Here is a 27,145-nt window from a genome sequence, read left to right on the forward strand (position 1 = left end):
CTAGCCTCTTCCTACCTTTTCATTCTTACTCTTTAACCCCTGCTCCTCCAATTCAGTGACTTTCATACCTTGCAATTCTTCAAACACTCCGTCTCTTGATTCCAGACATTTTCATGGACTGTCACATATGCCTGGAATGCTTTTACTCCTCATCTCCACTTCCTGACTTCCTTTAAATCTCAGTTCCATTTCAGCTCTAAAATACCTTGATTAAAAAGAAAGTCTCCTCATGCTAGATTGCTTTTTATTCTACTTAGTTTTTTGGAGAATTGTAAAGTAAATCTTCTTTTTGGAAAGTCAGAGTCACCTCTTCCCACCCACCTTAGGGTCCTGAATAATACATAACATGAGTAACTCATATGTGGGTCATCTTGAATTGATGGTATAGGCAGTTATGATATATAACAGGGCATATGTGTTCTCCCAAAGCCCTGTGTTATGCAAAATCGAAAAATAAAAACCACAGAACTTATGGGAAAAATGGGATGAGGGGCATAATGTGTAAAATTTAACCAGTGACATTTAAAAAAAAGATAGGAACCTCATAAAGAGGACAGTGAAGTTTTATACATATTAAATGGTTAAGAAATACCCAAATACTGAAATAGTGACCTCTTCCAAGGACTCAGGCTATTACTCTACCTGCCCTTCTGACTGAGCAAGTTGGTCAGGACATCAGAAGTGGCCATGGTGGAAAGGTAGGGTGAAGGGGTGGTCAGCTTAGCCCTTCTCTGCTCACAGCAACTGCTGCATTGGAATATATGTAATAAATACAGCACTTTTATTTTCACAGTGACCTGCAGTTTGCTTGTAGACTTGGGTGTTTGTGAGTTACTGTTAAATGGAGCAGTTTTCTTAGTTGTTTTGCTGTTTCTTGAGTGGGTTCAAGGGACTTTCTAATTCCCATTAAACATTTTTGATGCTCTGAATTATTTTGTTACCAGCCTCACAATCTGCTACTGATTTTTAAAATTGAATTATTCTGTATTTTTTCTGGGGAGGGAACCTTCTTTTAGGCATTCTCTATTCTTAAAGTCTGTTACATCAGAGAGACAGAGAAGGAAATTTGGGCAGCAAATTTTTTTCCTTAGTAATTCTCTGGCAAGTTTAGTACAATGATTGGCACCTAGTAAGTGCTTCATAAATTCTTTTTTCCTTCATTCAAAATATGGGTGAGTGGGTAGCTGGCTGAGGACAACATAATGAAGGCAGGGATAGGCTTTTGTGGAGGATCCAGCGCTGGAGAGGAAGCAGCATATGGTAGACTAGAAGGCTCTTTGGCTACTGTCAGAGGTCAAGTATTGGAATCCCAGCTCTGTCACTCTACCTGTGTGACTGGATTAGTCAAGTAATTTCCCAGGGTCTTAAGTTCCCTCATCCAAAGAGGGTAAACTTGATGACTTCCAAGAAACCTTCAGGCTTTAGATATATAACCCCATGACAATGAAAATGCCCCTTAGAGTATGGTGCCACGGCCATAGATTTAGGGCCAGGCCGTAGAAGAAAGTGGGAGTGTTAACTTGGGTGAAACTATAGGACAGTGGGTCAAAAATAGAACTGCCATTCATCTAGTGTACTTGTTAGCACCAGCAGAGAGACGCATCCGAGTGGAGGGGTAGGATCTAGGAGCTGCATGTTGTGTGGTGTAATGGAGTATTCTTGATTTAGAATCAGGGGACCTGGATTTGAATCCTGATTGCTTTTTAGTGGGTACCCCACCTTGAGTGGTTTGGGGTGTGAACACATTACCATTCTGGGAAACTCTTCACTTCTCTGGACTTCAGATCCTTATTTGTAAAATGATGGGATTGGATTAGATAACCTCGGAGGTTCTTTCTAGCTTTAAATTTGTGACCCTATGATCTGAGGGAGTTAAGGCAGTAAATGCTGAGGAGAGGCATAGCAGTGGAGGAATTACTGTGTGGTCTGGTGTGCACTAGGCTTTTATTTGAGGTTATCTGTAGTAAAGGAAGATCATGGAAAAAGGAATGCAGTTTTAAAAAAAGAATCTAAGTTTATGTGGATGCTCTGTCATTCTTCCCCCTTCTTCTGTCCCCTCCTCCCCTTTCGTCCAAAAGTGAAATTGTTATGGGGAATTCCCAGTGCTCAAACTCCTTCTACCAATGCATATGTGAACATGTTGGGCAATTTATAGTTTAAAGCAGCGCTGTTAAACTCCCCGAGGGCCAACAAGCTGTGCATAAGGATCTCCTTATGCCTATAACGGGTTAATATTGACTTAGAAAGTCAAATATTAATATATTTTAATTGTATTTATATTTTGTTAAATATTTTCCAATTACATTTTAATCTGGTTCTGGCAGTACTTGGAAGTGTTATGGATGGGCTCTGCAGAGTGATTGACACATTCCTCAACATCTTGCCACCAGTCTCAGCCTCCTCTCTCTTTGGAAGACTGAGATTGGAGCACTTACTTCTCCCAAAGCTTTCCCTTGAAGAGGGCAGAAACTGGATTTCTAGCACACTTCACTTTTCATAGGCGCTCTGCTTGGTTTTGACTCCATGGAACTGAGCACCCCCTGGTATCATCCATATGTTCCTTCCTTCTCCCCCTTTCCAGCTCCTTTTTGTGTATTGTCTTTCCCCATTAGATTGTAAGCTCCTTGTGGGCAGGGAACAACTTTCCTTTTCTTATTTGTATTTATTCATCTTGTATTTGTGATGTGTGATATGTGTATATGTGTTTGTGTATGTGTACACCCATCTAGCTATCTGTTGTTATCTATCTGTCTCTGCACATTTTTTATCTCCTCATTAGAATTGTTAGCTCCTTGCAAGAAGGGATTATTTTATTCTTTGTAGTTGAATCCCCAGAACCTGGCACAGAGTAGGTATTTAATAAATATTTGTTGATTTATTATTAATAATAATAATAATAAATTGGATCTCCTGATCTCAGAGGTTCCTTCAATCTCTAAAATTCTGTTACCTTGTATTTTTTTTTTTCAGGTATTAACCACCCCAAACAGGTAGATGCAGCTTTGATAAAAAGTATATAGTGTGTATACACACATACTGACACATCTCTCTGTATGTACTCATCCATCCACACTCTGAAAGGCCAAAGTTTCTCACTGCATGTAGCGTCATCTCCAGCCATCCTGATCTATATCTGGCCACTGGACCCAGATGGCTCTGTGGCGATTTTGCAGTCCTGACTCACTTAAATCCAACACTTGCAAGTCATGACATCATCTTCCTGATGTCACGGTCCTCTTCAAGAAGGAAGGACAAACAACACCACCCCTAGTGTTTAGCACAGTTCCTGGCACTTAGTAGGTACTTAATCAGTGTTTATTGAATTGAATTTAATCATATTGAATTGTCCTAGAGAGTAGCTATGGAACCCAGAGCAGTTGAGTGGCTTACTTGTCCAGGATCATACACTGCCTGTTTCTAGACAGTCCTTAAACTCACATCTGTCTGACTAATTCTGGGCTCTCTCTTTACACAGTATCATATTATCTTTACTAATAGAAATATACCTTTCTAAAGCTACTCTTAAATGAAGGAATATTCCTTAGTATCTTTCAGTTTAATAATATAAATGTGAAAACAAACCCTTAAAAAACAAAGTCTTGTAGCTCTGATCAGCAGCCTCATCACACAAAGGTGCTTCCTTCAGCCCAATTCCAGTATATGTGACCCTTCCAATTGGTTATATAATTTGGCTCCAGTTTATCAAGCATTTCATCAAGTGACTATTTGTCTTATTGTGAAATAATTTTTGAGAGAATTTTTTCATCGAGCCTTGCATAATTTTGAGCACCTTAAGTTGGTTTGTAAATAGTTGTTGTTTATCCATGTGTCTTCATAATGCAAGTCTTGGCATAGTTGGTCCTTCTATAGAATTTAGAAATCTTGGCTGCCTCTCAAAGTGGAGCAAACAAATTTGGCTGCAGTGTTCCTGGGGAGGGCATGTCATTTTGATATGCCATTATGCTGTGTATTATTTTCTAACCCTTTTAAAATATCTGAATGTTTTAAGTAAATGAATCAGCTGCTTTTGTTTGGACTTGCTTTAAAGAAGTTTGAGTACTATTTGAATCTTGTTGGTACAAAACATCCAGACCTTTTTTGTGTACAGTATGAGACAGATTGCTTGTAAGAAACGCAGGCAGGTAAAGGGATTAGATTTAATTATGCACAGAGCTAGTGTGATCATGAAGTGGGGGCAACCCCTCCCCCCAGATGCTTCCCAGTGTCACAGCGCCTTGAGACATGTACCTGAAAGACGTGTTAAAAGAGTAGTAGTTCTCTCCTTCGTAATAGTGAGAGGTTTCTCACTACCTGGAAAAAACAGACACATGTATGCAAGTTCATGGTGCTTTCTACAATGAATCTCCTGATTATTGCTTTTCTTTCTCTTTCTGTCTTGCAATTTCAGTTCTTGATTCTTCTATCAGCAAATTTCCAGAGTGGGCCGTACACACATACACGCAAATCCTTAAAGTGATTTCAGGAAGGATTCATTATGTACTTTGATTAAAATGCCTACTAATGTTCATTATTAGACTTTAGAATGGCCTACCTTAGTGTTTTTTTCTTTGCCCTATTAGACTTCAAGTGAGCCTAAAAGGGATAAAAAGAAAGAAAAAAGAAAAGAAAACATTTGAATCCTGATCACAACTTGGTAGATAGAGGTAGTGTCAGGAAGGCTCCTCTTCCTGAGTTCAAATCTGGTCTCAGACACTTAGTAGCTGTGTGACCCTGGGCAAGTTACTTAATCCTATTGGCCTCAGTTTCCTCATCTGTAAAATGAGTGGAGAAGGAAACAGCAAACCACTCCAGTATCTCTGCCAAGAAAACTCAAAATGAGGTTATGAAGATCCAGACAGGACTGAAACATATCAACAAGAATAACAGTGTGTGTAGTGGGAAGGATATGTTTGGATATTCTGTGGTGATTCAGATATCTACTCTTCCACTAGTCTTTTCTAGACTTTTCCTACCCCATAGGAACTTGAAGTTCCTCATCAGTAAGAGAAGTTTGGTTCATCTGCAGAGCAACACTTTTTACCTTGCAGTGCTATTAAGAGGAAAATGCTTTGTTAACCCTAAAATGCAATGTAAATGTAGTGGTAGCATTCTCTAGTTGTGTATTTCCTTGGAATCATTGGTCAAAGATTTGATTACCTGTTGTGTACAAAGGACTAGACTAGGTCTAGTAATGATCTTCTCACTTTCATTTCTTAGGTAATTGAAATATACACATTAAATATTTACTATGTTTTTTTCTTTTGAAAGCTGCATATTTTTGATGGTTGAGATCATTTTACCCAATCGAGGGTAGAAATCAGGACTTTCTCCTACCTTTGCTTCTGTTTAACTTAAAGCTTACAAAGATTTTCCTTGGGTTTCAGATAAGAAAAACCTCAGATTTCAAAATGATTGTTAATTACACCAAAGACAAGTGGAATAGCAAAGAACAAACACATACGTTTTAAAGACGTAGTGTCCTGTTAGAATTCAGCCTCTCACCATGATGAGTTAGGTCCATTTTAGCATCAGTGGGCCCTATTGTGGACCATAGGAGTCTTCAGGATTTCAAGGGCTGGAGTCACATACCAATTCGGTCTCAGCTTTTGCACTTTCAAGAATTCATTTAATCTTTCTGGACCTCGCTCTTCTTACCTCTTGCATCAGAGGGTAGGACCTATCCTGAAGATTCCTTGATGATTCTTAGCTCATTGGAAACTACTTTGTTCAGTGGCCCTGAAGGCTTTGCCTAAAAGTAATGTAAGTTTTTGTTGTTATTTGAAGATGTTCAATTTGGATTCTGCCACTAACACTTCAATCTAATGTGTTTAAGTTAAACACACACACACACACACACACACACACACACACATGAATAATACTACTAATATTAAAGGAAGTGAAAAGCTTAAAAGTTGTCAAGAGCTGAAATAAAACACATCTGTTTCCCACGAATATTATCCCACCACCTGGAACAGTCTGTTTCACTGCATCAGTGTAAATACATATTCAACAACAGTCTCCTCTGAATTTAAGCATTCCCTCTTAACATGAATGGAAATAGAATAGAACTGAATTCTTATGATAATTTTTGTTCCTTCCCTCTAATAAAGAATATTTGAGTAATAGCATATAAATTGATTTAAATCAATAAATATTTAGTAAATGCAAAATATGTGCAAAATACTGGTAGACATTAGTGATACATAAACCAAAAAATATACCATGGTCTTAGCCCTCAAGTACCTTAGAATTTTTTTTTTTTTTGGTACGGGGATGTGGGATGAGTGGGCAGTGATGGAATACAATATCAAAAGAGGGAAATAAATGTAAAGTGAGTTCAGATTGGACAGCTCACTCACAATTGGAAAATGAAGAAAAATGTCACATGGGAGGTCACATGGGAGAGGAGCTTTTAATGAAATGGAGACTCTTAGGAAGTGAGAGGGGGTGCATTAAGGTTACGTGGTATAGCTTGTGAAAAAGCATAAGACCAGGTATAGTGGCATATTCCTGAGCCCCTGCTTCCCAAGCATTCAGAAGCTGGCACATTTTGTGAACTCTCAATTGGGTGACCATGCTAAGTTTGGCCCATGGTGAACCCCTGGGAATGAAGGGCTGCCAGGTTTTCTAAGGAGAAATGAACTGCTTCACGTCAGAAAACAGAGCAATTCAAAGCTCCCACACCAAGCAGATTGGAACAGGAACCTTGAACAATCCCTCCTCTTGCAGCATGGTCAAGATGGGGAGTCCTAGTCTCAAAAAAAAAAAAAAAAAAGCCTTTAAGTAGGAGATGAGATCTCCAGTTCAGGAAACAATAATTAGGCTAGTTTCACTGGAACATAGAGTGTATGAAGAATCAGAAATGTAAAATAGGTCTGGAGAGGTAAACTGGAGTCAGATTATTCAGGGTTTTAACTGCTGAATTGAGGTTTTATTTCATTTTATAGGCAATAGGGAACCACTGAAGGTTCTTGAGGGAGAGAGTAATAAGGTCAGAGCTATTCTTTGGAAAGATTGTTTATGAGACAGTTTGGTTGTATTGGGAGTTAGGAAGACCTGAATTCAGATCCCTTCCTCAGACACTGAGTAAATCATGTTGTGTTTGCCTTCAGTTTCCTCTTCTGCAAAGTGGCAATAGAAATAGTACCTATCCCTCCAGGGTTTGTGTGAGGATAAGATGAGATATTGTAAAGTGCTTTAGAAACTTTGTAATATAAATGATTATTATTAAATTATTACTTTTTATTGTTAATATTATCTTGGCAGTTATGTGGAATATTGTTAAGAGGAGAAACTAGAATCAAAGAGACCATTTTAAAGGCCATTACAGTAGTTCAGGTAAGAGGGACTGAGAATGTTAACCAGAGTTGTGACTTCTTTTTCAGTAGAGAGAAATTGAAATATATGAGACATCTTTAGAAAGAGGGTCAATAGGGTTTAGAAACTGATTGGAAATTGGTGGTGAAGGAGAACAAAATGAAGAATGATTGAGCTTCTGAACCTGGGAATTATGGTGGTGTTTTCATCAGAAATGGGGAAATTTGAGGAAAGGTAGATATAGGGAGGGCAGCCAAGTGGTGCAGGGTATACAGTGACTGGCCCTGAAGTCTGTAGGACTTGAATTCAAATCTGGCATCACATGCTAGCTGTGTGACCCTGGGCACACAGCTAATTGCTTATTTACCTCAGTGTCCTCGTCTGTAAATGAGCTGGAGAAGGAAATGACAAACCACTCCAGTGTCTTTGTCCAGAAGACTCCAAATGGAGTCATGAAGAGTCAAACATGACTGATGTGACTCAAAAAGATATACAAGATATAGAATATAACAATAATAGGGTCTCTTATGGACATGTTAAGTTTGAGATATCTTAGTACACTCAGGTGGAGATGCTCAGCAGGAAATTGGTAATGTGGAACTAACTGGGATTTAGGGGGAAGAGAGAGAAAAGGAGAGAGAACTGGATTTGTTCTAGAATGTAAGTGAGCTTTTGGAGGGAAAGGACTGTCACATTTATGTATCTGTATCAGCAAATAGCATAGGCATTTTCAGTAAGTGCTTGGTTATTGATTGTGTTGATTTGAGTCATCTGAATAAAGACACGAACTCTTGGGAGCTGATAAGATGAAGAAAAGAGACCTGAGAGTGTAGAGAGAAAAGAGTGACCTGAGGTTTGGGGATGCAGAATCAATGATGTCATCCTGCAAATGAGCTTGAAAAGAAACAGATTGCTAGGATGAGAAATAGGAGAGAATATTGTTCTGAAAATTCAGGGAGAAGAGAATATCCACGAGGCTTATGTGGTCTGCAGTCTCCAGTCCTGTGGAGAGTGCAAAGAGATTGAGAACTGAAAAAAAAAAGGTGCTAGATTTAGCAGTTAAGAAACTTTGGGCAGCTTTGGTGGCTTGCTCTAATCTCATCCCTTAGGAAGGCTCAGGGAGACCTGAGCTACAGAGGGCTATGCTGAATTTGTGTCTGTGTTAAATTCAGCATTAATATGGTGAACTACCAGGTTGCCTGGTGAGGGCTAAGCTCAGGTCAGATATGGCGAAGGGCAAAGCTCCTTTGTCACTTAATAATGGGATCTGGTCCATGAATAGCCCTCACACTTCCAGGCTGGGTGAGATAGGGTGATCTGGGAGAGGAGAAAGGGTAACGGGGGGACAGTAGATGAAAAGAGAGCAAGGGAAAGAGAGATTATAATATTGGAGACGGTATTTAACAGTTTTTATTCAGTTCTGTTTAGTTGGATCTGCGCTTAAAAACCTTCATAACACCTAGAAAGGAAGTCCTGATAAGTTTTACTATTCAGTTTTAATCTTATGACATACTAATGATAGTGTAAAAATTATATTACCAATATCAGTATAATAATTTAAGAGTTTGAAGAATTAAGACTAGGATTCCCTAATATAATGGAAAGAGCATTGACATAATTTTCCTCGTCTGTAAAATAAGGGGTTTAGAATTAGATGAATTCCCTTTTGAGTTCTAAATTTTTATGATTTGTTATGCTTAAAATTAATAACATGGTTAGAGGGGATGAAGGGGCATAAAATGAATCTTCTGAATTAATGATGTTAGCAAACTCAAGTTTACAGGTTTAGTAGTCACTGAAAGTAACTCCTGTATATACTGTATGAAGTTGACACTTGTCTTCTATCCATGTTTTGACCTCCTGCCCCTCTTGGATTGACTTTTGTCAAGAATGATGTTTGGGTAAATTTTACTTCATATTTTCATATTTTTACACAGCTGCTTTCTTGGTAGAGGATTTTAGTTTCTCTTTTTATGAATATTACAGAATCTCAGAGTCTGAGTTGGAAGGGTCCTTTGATAGTCCTCTGATCCAACATGTATGTGGGCAAGAAGATCTCCATTATCTCTGATAAGTAGTTTCTATGCTTTTTCTTGAAGACCTCTCATAATGTCTGTTGGGAGCACAAGATGTTAAATAATTGTAATGACCACTTGATGTTTAGAGGAAGGATTGTTGATTGTGAAGAAGGAAAAAAAAAACCAGGGAAATATAACTCTTTCTCATGGCCAGTGGTACTCCCAGACTTAATTGGCCAAGGGGGCTAAGGCTCAAGCTTTGGAGTTTTCCCTGGCAGTTTCAGGCAGGAATGGCATGGCATTCTGATCATCAAAGGGCATCAAAGAGGTTTGCCCATTTGGAGCCGGGAACCCTTCAGAATTGGTATATGTCTCAAGGTCAGGAGATACCATATCCTACCCTCCTGAGTATGGAGGTGAGGAGAGTCAAGTCCAGCCAGGCTAAGTGCTGTGCCCTTGCTGAGAGTATCCTCTTCCTACATTATTCCAAACTTCCTTTTGTTAAATGTTGAATAACCTATAAGTGTCCATTCCAATATCGAATCCATGCCTGGTCACTTCTGTCCTGTGATACTGGGGTTAGGATGGAGAAGGGAGAAAAATTTCTTTCCCCTCCAGTCCCGAATCCCAAATTCTGAGTAATAGTTTGAAAGAGTCTCTGACATACTCAACAAATAAGGAAAAAATATTATTTTCTGTTATTTAAAAATATATGCAACACAGGCTAGTGTATTCATATTGTTTGGAACTAAGCATAACCTACAGTTATATATCTGCACACACACACATATGTACATACACACATGTACATATGTATACATACACATGTGTATATATGTGCATATGTAATTTATATATACATGCATATTGTATATAGTAATCCAGGTCAGTTGTTTTTTTTTTGAATACTTATCACTAAAATTTTTTGAGTATACATATTAGAATATGCATATATTTACTTATGTTTAAGTTTTGTGCATATTAAACTTAAAATTGTGTCATGTATACTCCCCCTACTCCTCCTGAGCCTGTTTACATGTTAAAAGTGACATGATCATATATATGTACTACTGAACTAATTTTTCAAATTATGATATTTATACAAAAAATTGAGAAAAAGGATTGAGATGAAAATGAAACAGTATTTGAGCCTAGAGTGAGTACAGCTAGTCAAGTTTGCATAGAGGAGTCACGTGGTCATAGCTGCACTATCACTAATTTAACTTCTAACTTTGTGGAGAGGAGAGAGAACAGAGCCACTAGGGAGACTGATTAAGAGACTCTTGGAATATCCCGAATTAGAGGGGATAAGGGTGGTAGCTGATACGATTAAAGAGAGGAAAAGGATGGGAAAGATGTCTCAGATGTAGAAACAAGATTTGGCAGCTGTCGGGATGTGTAAGTGAGGGAAGTTAGGCCTCTAGCATGACAGAGGTTGTGATACCTTTTGCAACAATAGGAAGTTTGGAAGAGGGTTATTTCTTTAGGGGGAGAGATAAACTGTTAACATCATAACCCATCTGTACCTGTTCATGCCATATAGGTCAATTTTTCTCAACTAAAATGAAAAGGTGGTGGTAGGGCTCTTTGAGAGAGATCTTTGCTTTGGAGGGCTAATTGCACTTTGGTTAGAATGTTTGCTGTAGCCATGCAGTGATGTCAGGGCACAGGAAATGTGAATGCTCCTGGGATCTGGGGTGGATTTTCCCAATGACACCTGCTCATGTGCTGCTTTGAGTACCTTATTAGTGGATGGGTTATACGTGCTTTGAGCTGCTGACGTCCAGTTGAGAAATGGGGAAGCTGAAAGCTTGCATAGCAGAGGGATGGAACTGAAGTGGAGAGTAGTAATCAAAGATAAGAATATATTCAGTTGGGTTAGAGAGAAACCCCTATAATTGGCTATTGGGGTTAGCATGGGATTCAGTCTATCCATCTTTTGATTGGTTGACCATATATCTCTTAGGGTCAGACCATGGACTTCACAGGGATTGTGACCCATATTTGGAAAGGTCACGCATGTAGACAATCCTGAAAGATGCCTCCAGCCTTGCTGCACTTCCTTGTGACTACCTTGGAACCGAACCTCATATGGATGGTCTAGAAAGGTGTCCTTGTATACATTGTACAACAAAAAGTTTGGGGGAATAAAGAATAGATTTGAACAATTCACATTTATTTAACACTTCATTTTACAAACCTCTTTCCTCACAATACTCTGTGATACAGAGGTCTGAATAAGGAAGGGCTAGACTGATAAATAAGCTTGCTGCATCTCTATAATCTGTCTATCAGGTATGGGAAAAATAGTAAGTTTTGATGCTTCTAGTGTTACAAATGATGTTTGTATTTTAATATCAGGGTTTAAAAATACAAATCTAAATGGAATAAAGTATATAACCCTTCTGGGTATTCTCTCTCCCTTAATACTCCCCACCCCCATTTAGTTTTTTTCACATTTCAAAAGGTTTTTTTTTTTTAATTAGGGTGAGATTTAAAAGATTTTTTTTACTTTAGGTGACTAGAATATATCCAGCTGAAAATCATCAACCATTTAGACTACATGCTTCATTTGAATTGTGTTTCTGGATATGAATCAAGTATGAAAACTGTGAGTTTCATAACTTTCTCTGGGTTTCAAAAATATTCTAGGGCCAGAAGCACTTCTTTGAGATCTTCCCTGACCATTAAACTATATCTCCCCTCCCACACACACACAAAAAGTTTATAGAGTTGAAGTCTTTATTATTAGGTTCAGTTAACCTTATAATGTGTGAGGAATCAAGATTCTTACAGGCTTCCATCTTCATAACTCTTCCTTTGCCCCAAATCCATATTCTCCCAAACTCAAACCAATTTACTTTCTCCACATTAAGAACATAAGGATTTCCAAAATATTGTTGATAAGGGAAGACTATATCATCGCCCATTCAGTTTGCTTCTTTCAAAAATTATATGATTTTCACACTTGAACTATGGTTTCTAGATTATTGAGAATCACCTAAAGGGAAAATAATGTTAAGGGATGGTAGATGGAGGATGAGGAGCTAACAGGAAAGAGACTCATAGGAGGAAGGAAAGCTAGTGAGTTGCACTCATCTTTTGAAATGTTTCCAAAATTCCCTGGAAGGAATGGTCTTTCTGATACCAAGATGGAGAAATACTACTGTTCCCATTTTGGTGCAGGGATCTTTTTATGTAAAAATCTGTTAGCCGGGTATCTATATTAATTTCTGATTGACTCTGATAACTTCTCCCTAATTTGTCTCTTTCATTTTTGTTTAGTGCAGCCTAGTGTTCCATTATATTCATGTAAATTCTGTGCATCTTGGGTAGAGCCCTGGGATGAACTTTTGGAGAAGACATTGACAGCAGTCAAACAGAATGGGCAGGAATGAATGGGGTGATGATCTTTATCATAAGAAGGAACACCCGTGTCAGTGAGAGTGAGATTGCAGGCATTTGAGTACTGAGTATTAAGTTGACTTCATAGCAACAGAACCAGGATAATTGTGGCAGGAGTGTAGAAAATCAGTAATTGAGTTTTTGGTATAAATGGTAATGTTTTGTCTCTGTCTCTTTTTATAGTAAGATTTGTGTATGTGGGTAATTATTCCCCTCCCTGCCAGGGTTGGTTTTTTTATTTTTTATTTTTTTGCTTTACTGTGAGTTGTGGGCTTATGTTCCTTATTTAACTAGGAATTTCTTATTTCTAATTTTGCATTCAAATTAATTTTTGGAGCCCACTTTGGCGTTTTCTAATAAATAATAGAAAATTCAATATCTTAAAATAGTATGTGCTACTATAGTATGGTATACAATATAGTATGTTTGCTATTTCTTTCCTTCCCCTCAATTTTGTACTGTATGTATCAAGGTTGAGATTATTTTTTTAAATGAAGGAGATTCTATTCCTTTAAAACGTAACCCTGGGGAGAAGAAGACATAGTATAATTTAGTGTTATTCTTCAGTTGCTTTTTCTGTCCTTGTGGATTGGGGTTTAATTTTTAAAAATTAGGCATGCAGTTCTAAAGTAGAAAATTAGTATAGCTGAAAGGTAAAGATTAACAATATAATATAGAAAATATAATCCTTATAAAATAATTAAAAGTAGAGGCATATATGCCATGAAAACATAAATATCTCTCACTGGACAGAGAAAAACAGAAACTCTTAGAAATCCTTCTCCTTTTTCGTTAAAAGAAATAAATAAACATGTTATAGTGGGAAGAACAATAGATTTGGATTGGGAAGACAAGTTCCAGTCCTAGTTTTGAATCTTATTATTTATATAACCTTAAACTTACCCTTTTAGGGGTCTTCATCTCCTCATTTGTAAAATGAGGGCTTAGGCATGATAACATCTAAACCTGCTTCCACTTTTAAATCTGTGATAGTATTAAGATTCTGAACATTTCCCTATTGTAATAAGATGCTAAAGTTGGTATGATCCCAAATCAAAACTGATACCGAAGACCTACTTCTTTAGGAAAGCAGCCTGATAGTACTTGTGCCAATTCTATGCTTTAGGCCGGTGATTCATGGTTTCACTCACTGATTAGAAGAAACTTAGCAGCAACAACAAAAGAAGTGGTATTTTATGAAATGAAGATAAGTTTTTAAAATAATATCACAAGAAAATATAATTACCACTTTAGTAGATGGATTTTATTCTAAATGTTATACTCTAAGAATATGAACTGTGGGAATAAAGATAAAATTTTAAAATATCAACAACAAACCCTATATGTTTTTGAAGTTTCGCGTATGGGGAATCTCTTATAGAACAGTTAGAGATCTTGACGTTATCAAATGTGGGGCATCGACCTTTGTGGTAGACCTTAGGTATTATTATTTGCAAATGCTGAGTGTGGGACAGATCTTGCCATCATTCTTTGAGCCCTTTGAAATGCCAGTTTGAAATGGTCTTGGCTTAGAGGGAGAAGCAAGAAGCTTCTTATGGCTCATCTATATTTAAAATTTCCATGGACTAATGGTGAGAATAGCCAGAGGTTACAGACCATCTCCCTTTCCCTATGGATATTTTAGGATGATATTGTCCTCTTGTTCTGTGTAAACTTGCAATATTTTTTTTTGATTGCTTAGCGATGGTGGGTCTTTCTATTTACATTACTGTGGACTTTGTATATATTATTTTTGTAGCTCTTATTTTACTTCGCATCAGTTCATGTAAGTTTTTTCATGCTGCTCTGTTTTGCCATTAAGGCCCAGTAGGGCAATTAGGTGGCACAGTGGATAGAGCTTGACTGGGAGTCAGGAATACTCATCTTTTTGAGTTCAGATCTGGCCTGGGACATTTACTAGTTGTGTGACCCTGAGCAAGTCACTTAACCCTGTTTGCCTCAATTCCTTATTTCAAAAATGAGCTGGAGAAGGAAATAGCCAACAGTATCTTTGCAAGAAAATCCCCAAATGGGTCACTGAGTCAGACACTGTCTGATTTTTTTCTCCTGTTTTTGCTCATTTCCCCAGCCACTTACCTGACTTTTGAGCTCTTTGTCAAGATAGTTCTCTGCCTCCAGTGGGGGTGGGTGTACTGTCAGCCACTCTGTCCCCCCACCATCTGTGGGCCTAGAGCTCCAGAAACAGCCAGTGCTGCTGCCCCTTCTGCGGCTGTGGGTTCCTCTGCCCCATTTGTTGCCCTGGGGCTGGACAGCTCTGCTCTCTCACACTGGTCTGGAAGGTTTTTTTTTCCCACTGACCTTCCAATTTGTCCCTGGCGTTTGGGGGTTGTGAAGTCTGGAAACTGCCACAGGTGTCAGTGACTAAGTCCCTCAAGCCCTGCTCAGGTCCCATCTGTGCTGGAGCAGCCCACGTTGGACTGTTCTCTGCTCTCAGCCTGGTGCAATAGATGCTTCTTCTTCCAGGCTTCCTTCGGCTGTAGATTTGCTTTACTCCATCATTATGTGGGTTCTGTAGCTCCAGAGTTTGCTTAGTCATTTTTTACAGGTATTTTGCTGGGTTTGAGGAAAGAGCTGTAGCAAGTCCCTGCTTCTACTCTGCCATGTTGGCCGTGGCCCCACTGCAGTCTTTTGATGGCCTATTCTGAGTCTGTCATGTCAGAGAAGTATGCAATAAGTTGTCAATTAATTTTTTTTGAAATGAATTAAAGAGATTGTTATACATGATCAAACAACTTCATTTTTTCTTTCAAAGTTACTAAAGTTGAAAAGATACAGATGTAAAAAAATTTGCGTAACCTAAGACATGTTTTTACGTCTTAAAAAAAAATTTTTTTTGCTTTAGTTGTGTAAGGGTGAAAAATTGATTGCTAAGTAAGAACACCTGTCGTTTAAATCAGTCAGTCAAAGGTGTCAACGATGCCTGGAAATTTACCTTCATTGAAGTACTTAATAAGGGAAAGTATTTAAATTGATCTAGGGATTTGGTCAGTATATATGAATATAAGGTTAAAGGAAGCTTGTTGTTTTACATATTTAGAATATCATCTAATTTACTCTTAGTTTTATTCAGTGTGTATTTAAGGTTTAGAATTCATTTTATTGATAACTATGTTACTTGACATTGAGCTGTTAAGGTATTGATTTGAACATTTCAGACTGTCAGGCCTATGAACAGTCTCTAAAACATGCTTATTGATCTGTCTTCCTTCAGTCTTCTATCCCATCTGTGGGAGTGAGTTATAATTTCAAGAAAAATCATTAACAAGATCATTTGAATCTGTGAGTGTTTGTTTCTCTGAAGGGAAAAAAGGATAAAACAATTCTCTATGAAATATATGAAAAATAAAATCAAATTGTACTGAGAACTATTAGATTAGAGATCTGTGGTATTAATAGTCCTCAGTACAATTTGATTTTATTTTTGTTTTATTTTTCTCCTTATTTCTCTTGTTTATATACCCATATTCAGGAAATCTGGGAAAATATGTGTTCTTCCCCCCATCTGGAGACTCTTAGTCCGTTTACAGTCATGCAGTACATAATATTACGGAAGAATTTTTTTTTTCAAAGAGAGAAAGAAACCTGAAACTTTTAAATATCTCTCATTTCCCCAATAGAACATAAGCTTCCTGAGGGTATCAGCTGTTTCATTTGTTTTTCTTACTACTAGCAGTGTCTAGCGTAGAGTCTTGCACCCAGAGGGCATATTTCATAAATTTGTTGAATTTTCTTTAATAGAAAGTCCTAGAAATAGGCGTTCAGAGCATGGAAAAGGAGAGCTCGTCTGGTCTAAGCTGCTTTCAGCTGTCAGTCTCCTACTTCCTATACAGGACATATGCGAGTGACTCTCATGAGTCCTCCAGGGGCTTTATCAATCCTTTTATAAAGTGCAAGAATGTGTCTCCTGCAGTTCTCTGTTTCTGCCAGCAGGTGTCTCTGGCTGTTCTCTCATTCTCTTTGGAGTTCCTTTTGCAGTTCCCTGTTGCTCCCACCAGGGGGACTCTAGGTGTGAGTCTTTAACTGGGATACCTGTCTTTTGTCCAGAGGATGCAAACAGACACACATGACCGCTTGAGGAAACAAATAAACACAAAAACTGTCTCCACTCAGGGAAAATAACCTGCAGGGCCAAACTTAACTGGTTGAAGATGAGTACATTTCCCTTCTAAGATCCTAGTGCTAGCTCATCTTCATAGCTAGAGTCAGTAGACCTGTAGGCAGTCCTTTTTCAGCGTGGTTTCTGGCTGTCTGGCCAGGTGGCCCTTTGCCCAGTAGCAGGATCTCCTGTCCTTTCTTAGGTTCAGGACTTATCTCTGCCTCCCCATCTCCTTCCCACCACTCCACATTCAAGTTTCAGATGTTCTGTTTATAAGTCCAACCAAGGAAATGATCCCCAGATCATTTCAGGAGCTGAGGAGTGAGGTCTCTTAGCACTTGGACTGTCTACTGTTAGCTGCCCCTCCATGCCCATGACTGATTTAAGAAAAAAAAGGATCTGATCTCTCATACATGTTTAGATTCTGCTGTACAAAATGGTCCAGAAAGTAACTTTAAAATGTGCTTATTTCAATCAGTTTCTCAAATTAACTTTAGTCTTTGAAGATCAAAGATAGCTTGAACTACTGCTTTCTCAAACTCATTTGTGATGCGACATCATCCTGCTGTTATCTCTCTGCTTTTTCCATGACTAATAACAGACCCTATAGCCAGAATTTGTCTGATATTTGTTGTATGATGTTGTATGATACTGATGTATGAAGCAGGACAAAACTGAGTTGATTCTATACCTTTTCAATGCTAAACCATAATAAGTACTTGCCTTGGGCAGCAATGAAAGTAACATAATTTGAAGGCCTACAAAGGGATTAGATTGAGAATGGAGGATACTTTAAAAAAAAACAACCCAAAACCTTTGCCTAGGACGGAATATTACAGATAATTTATGTCCAAGGAAAGATTATTTAAATCTTAACATTAAGTAAAACATGAATGAAGGGTTGTAATATCCATCATAATGTAGAATAGCAGCCACAGTTTGTGACCTGTCCGATTGGTATAGCTGAGGCGAACCAGAGTGCATGGCTAGTTATACATTTTCAGTATTATTACCAGAAGTTCTAACAAGTACCCTTGGTCTCCAGGGCTGCGTCTGATATGCTTTACTCAATGAACTAATGAAAATGAAAGCAAAAATAAAAAAGCCAAACATTTATGGAAGCTGGAAAACGCTAATGGTCCCCAAACAGCTAGCATTGTTCATATTAGTTTTGGGTCTACTCTTCCAGAAAGGAAAATACCTTACCTTTGTTGACTTTATCTTTGTGGGGCTTAAGGACTTTTTTTGTGAGGGGATACCCTGCTTTTTGTACCAAAAAATATGGCGTAAGATTTTCTTTTTTTTGGAAACCAAAGGAAGAATTCAAGGTGAATTTTCTATCTTCATCTCCGTCCTCTCTTTCCTCGATGGTACCAACATATGTCAGGGCTCTTCCCTTGGCATCTTTCCTGAGGAATCCTAGCTGCTGCTATAACTTGCCCTGAAGAATCCATCGTCAGAGTTAAGCACTCTGCATATACACAAAGCATGAAGAAATCATTGATAAGGGGATATTGAAGGTATTTGAGGAGTTCCTCTTTACCCCCCCCCCCCCACTGGGTGTGAAAATTAAAGCAGAGTAACAACATATTTTAAAAAATGTTTAATAGAGAAATATCATGGGTCTTGTTTTTATTTGTAGCCTTGTTTGAATTTCCTACATTCTTACAGAATGGTAGAAGTAAATACTTAGTTTGGAAGGGACTTAATCTTTAATTTGTGGTGTGTGTGCATGTGTGTGTGATGTATGCTTCATTGGCCTTGATAGCATCTATGAATTTAAGGCCTTGTGGAATAATGCCCGGTATGATCGTAATAGAAAACGTTCATTTTGTACTGTCTTGGCCTGGGCAGTGCACTTTTAAGACTCCTGGTTTTTATTTATTCCCCTGAAGGGGGTTTTGGGGATGAACGGAGGAAGGAAAGGCCATTCTGTTGTTCTTGCTTATATGGCATTTGGGGTTGATAAACCTAATTGCATTGAATCAGATCCACTCTAACCTAATAATCTAAGGCTAACCCAATTCTGGTTGGTCATAGAGTGAATGTGTCAGAGCCTGATAATGCTTTGGCTCAGGGATGACTAATGTATATACTGAGAGCCACGTGGGCCTCCAGTTTGGTTCAGCACCACGTTACTTTCTTCAATGGAAAGTTTCACATGTATGACCCTCTGCAAAGCAGTGAGGCCACAGTGTATGGCAGCTAAGCATGAAATCCCCTGCTTCTGTTCGTTTCTTTTGTTGCCACGAGTTAATAGGGACAGAGACAGAAGAGGGCCCCAGAACAAAGCAGAAATAATGGAGTATTTCACCCCAAAAAAGAATGTGGGTTGAAAAACACAATGGGCAAGGCACAGAAAGACTCTGTGGCCTGAGGCAATGCAAAGCATTGGCCAGAGAACCCAGTGCTGACTGCGTAGGACCCTTGTGGGCCAGGCTCAGACTGAGATCTCTGCACACCCCCATGTACTCTGTAGATACAGTTTATTGTTTTCTCCCACCAGGGTTTTAAAGGACTATTGGATTTTTTAAACTCCAAAGTACACTGAGTTGGGGAATATTCTATTAGAAGACATTTGAATGTCATAGATGCTCCTTTCATTGCCCTGTTTTTTATTTCTGTTACTTTAGGTCCTGTTTTGAATTTGTACCTTTTCTAAACATTGTGCAGACACGTTTAGATATTCTAGGTCTGTGGTGGTGTGGCAGTGGTGGGGGGGGTGAGTTGAATGCATTTTTCATCAAGGTAAACAGAGCTGGCAAATGACAACATATTATAGGTGAAATATTATTTTAAACCTTTAGCAACAGGCAGGGATAGAACAGTTTCCCTGTGCGTTATAACGGCTTAAGCACAAGAGGTTGAGACTTTAAAATGATTATTGAAATAACTATTAAACTAAGTTTGGGCTAAGCTCTTCACCTAAAGTCAGTCTATGCTTTCTTTGGTGACTAGCTAACAGTCCAAGCAGATGTTATTTCCTCCACTGTGTCGGTTCTGCTATTAAAATGAACATTAAAAAAAAAAAACCCATTTAGCAATCTGAGATGCCATCTTAAAATAATGTTTTTATTGACACGAATGTCTGCTATTTATAAGCAACAATCACATTGTGTAATGTGTATTTGTTATATTAAAAACCTGATTCTTACATCTTGACCCATGTGTCTGTTTCTGTTATAGATTATTTTGATTTTATTGTAAATCAGGTACTGACTGTTTCAACATTATTAGCCATTTTGTTCAGTATCTTATCTTTAAGGTTACTGAATTTCGTACTATTTGTTCAGAAATTATTTTACATTTTCTTGAGTGAGGAGCATTATTGTGAATGCTGTTGAGAAACCAAGATGCCTCATTTTTTGTTATGCAAATAACACTTCCAGAGAAATAATTTACCTTTGCTTTGGGAGATCCTGCAGCACTGCATGAAATCAGACATTTTAAAAGTACTTTTAAAATATTTGATTTATGAATTATTTGTCAAATATTTTCGGTGTACAAAATATTTGACAGTTCTAAATGGTGAAATTTAGTAACATGGCCAGCATGGAGCTTCCTTTTCTTAGCACCACAGGTGCACGGGTCTGAAATAAAACTCATTTTATTATGAAATTTTTATCTTTTTCCCATTATTCCTTTTTATTTTTTATAAACTAGATGTGGTTGAGATTTAGTTGTTAAAAAACCTTTTTTCATTGCTTATTGAATTTAACTTGATATCACTTTGCACTTGACCTTTCTTTCTTAAAAGTTTGGAATGAAAAGTAGGGTGAGTACTGGAATATGGAATTCTCCTTGAAAAGGGTAGAATTTTAAAAAAAGACTGTCTGAATAGGACTGGGTTTTTCTTAATCATTCACCAGAGGATATAATGTTGGGGGATAGCGGCTTCCCTCATTGCCAATCCTACCTTTTTCCTGTCTATTTCCTGCCCCAAGTGACAGCCAAGACCTGAGCTTTTTTTGGGGGGGTTTCAGATGGGCAGGATGGGTTCTGTAGAATCTTCTGTTTATTAGTGGAGAGGGAAGAGGATTGCTCACATACATGGTGAACTAACCCTAATGCCAGGAAGCATTTTTACTCGTTTGTCTCTGAAAGACTATATCTTGGTAAAAGTTGGATGTCTTATCATTACTATTATATTGGTGCATTTAACAAATATGGTGCAATAGGCATTCCTCTGAAAAACGTTAAGGTGGTAAATGAAATGATCAAATATGTACATTTAATAATGGCTAAATTGCAGTGTAGATAATTTAAATTACATTGAAGTGACATGATTAAAACTTAGTTCTTTAACCACCAGAGTGTCCTATTTAGCATATTAAATATTTCAATGTAATGAGAGGCTTACTTTAAAATTTTTTTTCATATTTGTTTTAATTAGTCAAGATCCACCTATTCACACTCCCACGTCCATTTGAGAACACAAAGAAAACAACTCATTACCAACATGTATCGTCAATCAAAAGGGGATTTTCATATTGGCCATGGTAAGAAAAACCAACCCAATAAAATCTGTCTCAAAAATTCTAAATCCTTGAGCTTTCTGTCAGGAAATGTGTAGCAAAACTCATCCTTAGTTTCCTGAAATCCTGGTTGGTCATTAGCTGATAAGAGTTCAACACAAAAGCATTCCATTACATTAAAGTATAACTTTTTTATCCATTCCCCAATTTATGAGCACCTCCTCAAATTCCCGTCTTTTCCTACCTTGTAAATATTTTTGTCTGTCCTGGGCGTTTGTTTTGTTTAGGATTGTTTAGTATTAATCCCTCCTTTTATCTAATCTCCTTCCTATTTTCCCCTCCCTCTTTCCCTTTTCCTTCCTGTTTTTCTGTTGAGTGAAATATGTTTCTATGCCCAGCTCTGTGTGAGTGTGTGTGTGTGTGTGTGTGTGTGTGTGTGTGTGTGTGTATTCTTTCTTCTTTTGACCAGTTCACATTAGATTGAGATTTAAGTGTCAACTGTCCTCCGCACTCCCTTTTCCTTGTTTGAATAGATGTCCACTTGAACTCTGAATATATAATTTCCCCCAACTTTCCTTTTACTTCTCCAATGCTTATTTCCATATCTTTCCATTCTTTTCTTAAACTAAAGAAGATGTAACAGAAACACTCCCAGGTCTTCTCTAATTAGATTCTCTCAATGAACCCTGATGATGATAGGGTTCAGAAGGTTTGCATAATCATCTCCTTATATTTGAATGTAACCACTTTATTCCTATTTAAACTTTTATCATTGTTCATTCATATTTATCATTTTTAGGTTTCTCTTTACTCCTGTGTCAGTTTCTACACAGCTCTTTTTATCAGAAATGTTTGGAAGTTCTCTGTTTTGTTAAAGGTCCATTTTTTCCACCTGTGGTATTATACTCAGTTTTACTCGGTAAATAATTATTCTTGGCTGTAAGCCCATATCATTTGCTTTCTGGAATATCATATTCCAACTTCTCCTCTCCTTCATAATGGTGATTGATAAATCATGAGTAATCCTGACTTTGGATCCTTGGTTCTTGATTTCTTTCTTTCATGCTGCTTGCAGTATCTTCTTGACTTGGATGGCTAGGAATTTTTATTTTCAAGTTTCTTTCAGGAACTGATTGATGAATTCCTTCTATTTCAAAAAGATAGAGCAGTTTCCTTTTAAGATTTCTTGAAATATGATGTCTAGGTTCTCTCTCTCTCTCTCTCTTTCTCTCAATTCAGATAATCCAGTGATTCTTAAATTGTTCTCATCAGTCTGTTTTCTAAGTCAATTGTTTTTCATTGTGAGATGCCATATGTTTTCTTCTCCCTCCTCCCCCAACTGTGATTGACTTTGTTTTAATATTTTTTATTTCTTCATGTAGTCCACTTTTGTTTGGTCCATTTTAATTTTCAGGTAGTTTGTTACTCAGGCAGGATTTTTGTACTTCTTGTGCCATGTTGTTAATTCCTTTTCCAGTTCTTTCTTAGCTCTCATTTTTCACCCATTCCCCTCCACCCCCAGCACTCTCAATTCTGTTATTAAAAAAAAAAATTGAAAAAATCTTTTTTGAATTCTTGCTTCATCTTTTGCAGGAACTCTAGTTGAATTTGTGCCCAAGCTTTGTTGAGTTGTTGCTTGTAGATGTTTTGGAGTCATTCTCTTTTGCATTTATGTTTTAAGATTACCTGTCACCGTATTAGCTCATTATGATGGGGTTCCTTTTTTATTTGCCCATTCTTCCAGCCTACTTCCTGATCTCACACTTGATGCTGGGGCTCTTTAACAGTCTTTGAGAAATGTTTGGACTAGTCTTCTTGCTTTTTTCTTGGGATATCTCAGGAACAGAACAGGGAATTAAAAGCTATCAGTGCTCTTAAAGTGGTCTGATCTAGGGCAAAGTCTGATTGTCCATGACCCTCCCCTTTTCATTCTCTCCACTCCACCTACCCCCTGACATCCGCAAGTTCCTGACCTACGTTTAGGTCTGTGCAATAGTAGATTGTTGTTGGACTCAGCCCCTGTCAGTTGAAAAACTCTTTTGGTTCAGATTGGCAGAATTGTAGGCTTTCCTTTGGTTGGGGATTCTGTCCTTATTTATTTCTCTGCAGGCTGGCCTATCTTCTGGAAATGACATCCAGTTGTATGCCTGGGGTCTGAGCCCCATGCTGATGCTGCTACTGACATGCTGCTACTGACATTTTGAACTTCTTTCTTTGTTGGTTTACTACCCAGGACTCACTTACTGGAGAGGAGTACCACCCCGCTTCTGACTCTCCTACCCTTCTGTCTTCATTCTCTTTCTCACTCCTCTCACTCTATCCTAGATATGTGCTACACCCCCATGCAAGTTCCTTTCTCACTCTGCCCTGGATCTGTGGCCCAGGACTTGGGAGTGAGTGACAAAGCTGTCAGCACCTGTCCCCATCAGGGTGTCTTGCTATGGGTCTAGGAGGTTTCCCATAAGGGTCTGGGACTGTCTTATGTCCTGGTGTACAGCCACACCCTAGAAGGGTGCTCCCATCTCTGGGGTCAACATACTTCTTGGTCTTTTTCCCTCTGCTGAGCTGGATTGGACAAATAATTCACAGCGATATTTTCTGAAATTCCCATCAGGATTCAGTTTAGTTCATTTTCTAGATCAGTTTGGGGAAGTTTATGGAGCTCATCGCACATTTCCTACCCTTCTGCCATTTAGCTCTTCCAAGATGCTCACTCTTGATAAAAAACAAGTGCTGCTTTAGGAGAAAAACCCACTGGATTTTGATATAGTATGGGTTAAAGACCAAAGTGAGTTAAAATCAGATCATAATCTTGTTTAAATAAAGTGTTTCATGTTTTAAAGGAAAACAATGGAACATTTCAGTCCAGTTTTAGGAACTATTTCCATGATCATATTTTATAAATTATTGTTATATTATTTCTTCTCTAAATTACTTTTTGCCAGTATTTTCTTTAATTCTAGTAGCTATGTATATAATACATATATGTATATAACATACATATAACACATTATATTTTGTTAAATATGTTATATCGCTCTTAAAGAGGATACCTATGAATAATTGGATATCTTATTTTTAGATTATAAATTCTTTGAGGACACAGTTATCTTTCCATATAATCAAATAAAAATAATGATAGTTGATTTCATATAGCACTTGAATTTTGCCAAGTATTTTATGCATATTTTTAAATTTGTGGCTAATAAACACTCTGTGAGGGAGATACTTTAATAGGTATTATTTTTCCCATTTTGCAGATGAGTGGCTTAATTGTAGTCACACACCTGTTAAGTGTAAAGTGACATGATTTTAACCTGTTTTCCTGATTCTCAGTCTAGTACTTAATCCACTATGCCACAGTGTTATCATTATTAGTCACACTGGAAAGTAAAATTAAGAAAACAAAATTACCTTCATTTACTGCTGAACTCAGTCCTCTGAAATGACCAAGAATTAATCAGAAAATATTTGTGTGTGAACCATGTCATAATGAACCACTAAGGTCAACATTCTGATGAGTATGAGACAAACCAAAAAAATCCATTAAAGTTTCTCAACATTGCAAAATCATGCTACTTGTGGATATTGGAAAAAATTAGGATTTTGATAACTTAACCCTGTTTGCTTCAGTTTTTTGTCTGTAAAATGAACCGGAGAAGGAAATGTCAGATCACTCCAGTATCTATGGCAAGAAAAACTCAAGTGGGGTCACAAGGAAACAGACATGACTAAAATGGTCGAACAACAACAAAAGGTAGCACAGAGGTTAGAGTGTCCAGGCCTGGAGTCAGGAGTTTATGAGTTCAAAAATTTGACCCTAGGTACTTAGTAGCTGTATGACTCTGGGTAAATCACTTAACCAAGTGTTTGTCTCACTTTCCTTATCTGTAAAATGAGCTGATAAAGGACACGACAAACCACTCCAGTATCTTTGCCAAGAAACCTCCCAATGGGGTCATAAAGAGTCAAACATGACTGAAATGACTCAACCACAAAAAATGGTGGACTATCATCTAACATCAAGAATAAATTTGCTGCTTTGTAGCTTCTACTCATTGAGCTGGATATTCTCCATCTTCCACATAATAGCCCTTTAAAAACTTGAATAAAACTTATCATGTCCCTAATGAGTCTTCTCATAATTAAGCATCCCTGCTTCCCTTAAGTGTTCTTCATTTGACACGTCCCAAGGCACTTTCCTCTGGATGCTCCTTGATTCCTACTTTCCTAAACTGTGGTTCCCAGAACTGAACACAGTTTTCTAGAGGTAGTTGGATCAAGGTTATCAGTGATCTCTCAATTTTCAAATCTTATGGTCTTTTAAAATTCCTTCTTTTTCTTGAACTCTTTAGCATTTGACATTATTAACCACCCTTTCTTCCTTGATACTTTGTCTTCAGATTCTCCTATATATGGGGCCACTTCGTTGCGTTTTGCTGGGTCTTCCTTCATATCCTCCTCCTGAGTGTGGGTGTATCTATGCTCTGGCTCCATGCTGCACCTCTTCTTTCTTCCCTCCACAGTCTCACTTGGTGATATTATTAGCTTCCATGGATTCAAATCTCATCCATAGGCAGATGATTCCCAGATGGATTTATGCAGCTCTAACTGCTCTTCTGATCTCCAGTTCCACAGCCTCCTGCCTTTTGAACATCTCTAATGGTCATCCTTGCAAAAGATACTGGAGTGATTTGACATTTTCATCTCCAGTTCATTTTACAGACAAAAAACTGAGGCAAACAGGGTTAAGTTACTAAAACCCTAAAAATGGTTGTCCTAAGGATATGCAAAAAAAGCTCGTTATTTCTCCCTCCAAATCATCCCCTCTTCTGAACTTTCCTGTAGTAGCACTACCATCCTTCTAATCACCCAGTCTTGTAACTTTGGTATCATCCTCAACTCATCCCATAAATCTAATCCATTGTCAAAACATGTACTTTATTTCTCTATGACATCTCTTGTATGTGTCCTCTCCTCTCCATTCACACAGCCACCACCCTAGTTCAGGCCCTCATTATCACTCACCTGGACTATTACAATAGTCTTTTAATTAGCCTCTCTCCTCGTATTTCTTCCCTCTCCAATTCATCTGCCACTCAGCTTCCAAAGTGATTTTCTTAAAGTATAGTTTTGTCAATGTTGTCACCATCTTCCATAAACTCCAGTAGCTCCCTATTACCTCTAGGATATAAAGACCTTTATATGGTATTTAAAGCTCTTTATAGCCATGCCCCTTACATTTCCAGTGTAAATGCAAGCTGGTTTTCCCATAAACAAATGTTATAATAGAGCACAGTATTTTTGAAAATCTTGTTTTTATTTAAAAACATCATAACATTCATAAACACTATATGTCATCAGTTATAGTCTGCGTGCATACTATATAGCATATTTTTCAAGTAAATGCAAGTTAAACAGGGATGTAACGTATCACATAAAATTTAATTTCGTTAAGTGCTTATCAGGACAAGAACTTTACCAGGCAGAAGGAATGGCTTTGAGGTCTTGAGGAAAATTACTACACAGTTTTCCAGAAGAATGGATTATGCCTAAAGGCAGAGTAACCCATAGAGACAAGGTAGAGAAATAATAAGCATTTAAGGGAGGCCTCTTGAAGTTCAGAATTGGGTAAACTGAGTCTAATATTCCACAGTATGTCAGGAAGGAGATTGACTGGGTAAAACTTTGTGTGTTGCCTGAGATACGCCCTATAAATAAAAATGTAGTTGGCACAGTGCTCTAAATAATTTGCTCCAAGTCATACCAGTCCATTTTGGTGATAGCTTATACTAGATTTCTTCAATAGA

General features: G+C 37.8%; 1 protein-coding gene across 14 annotated transcripts in view; it reads left to right on the forward strand.

Annotated features, from left to right (window-relative positions):
* Positions 1 to 27,145, forward strand: part of ARL15 (ARF like GTPase 15) — a 508,217-nt gene that overhangs the window by 136,803 nt on the left and 344,269 nt on the right. The window contains exon 1 of one of the 14 annotated variants that reach the window (XM_072605646.1): positions 10,290 to 11,949. The exons of 12 other annotated variants lie outside the window; for them this stretch is intronic. In XM_072605646.1, coding sequence (XP_072461747.1) covers positions 11,902 to 11,949 — 48 coding nt within the window. In that variant the 5' untranslated portion in view covers positions 10,290 to 11,901. Of the gene's footprint in view, positions 1 to 10,289; positions 11,950 to 21,253; positions 21,360 to 27,145 lie in introns of those variants that run through there. One more of the 14 variants, XM_072605651.1, reaches the window with a different exon arrangement.

The sequence above is a fragment of the Notamacropus eugenii genome, chromosome 4 (genome assembly GCF_028372415.1).
Source record: "Notamacropus eugenii isolate mMacEug1 chromosome 4, mMacEug1.pri_v2, whole genome shotgun sequence".
In the NCBI taxonomy this organism is placed as follows: Eukaryota; Metazoa; Chordata; class Mammalia; order Diprotodontia; family Macropodidae; genus Notamacropus; species Notamacropus eugenii.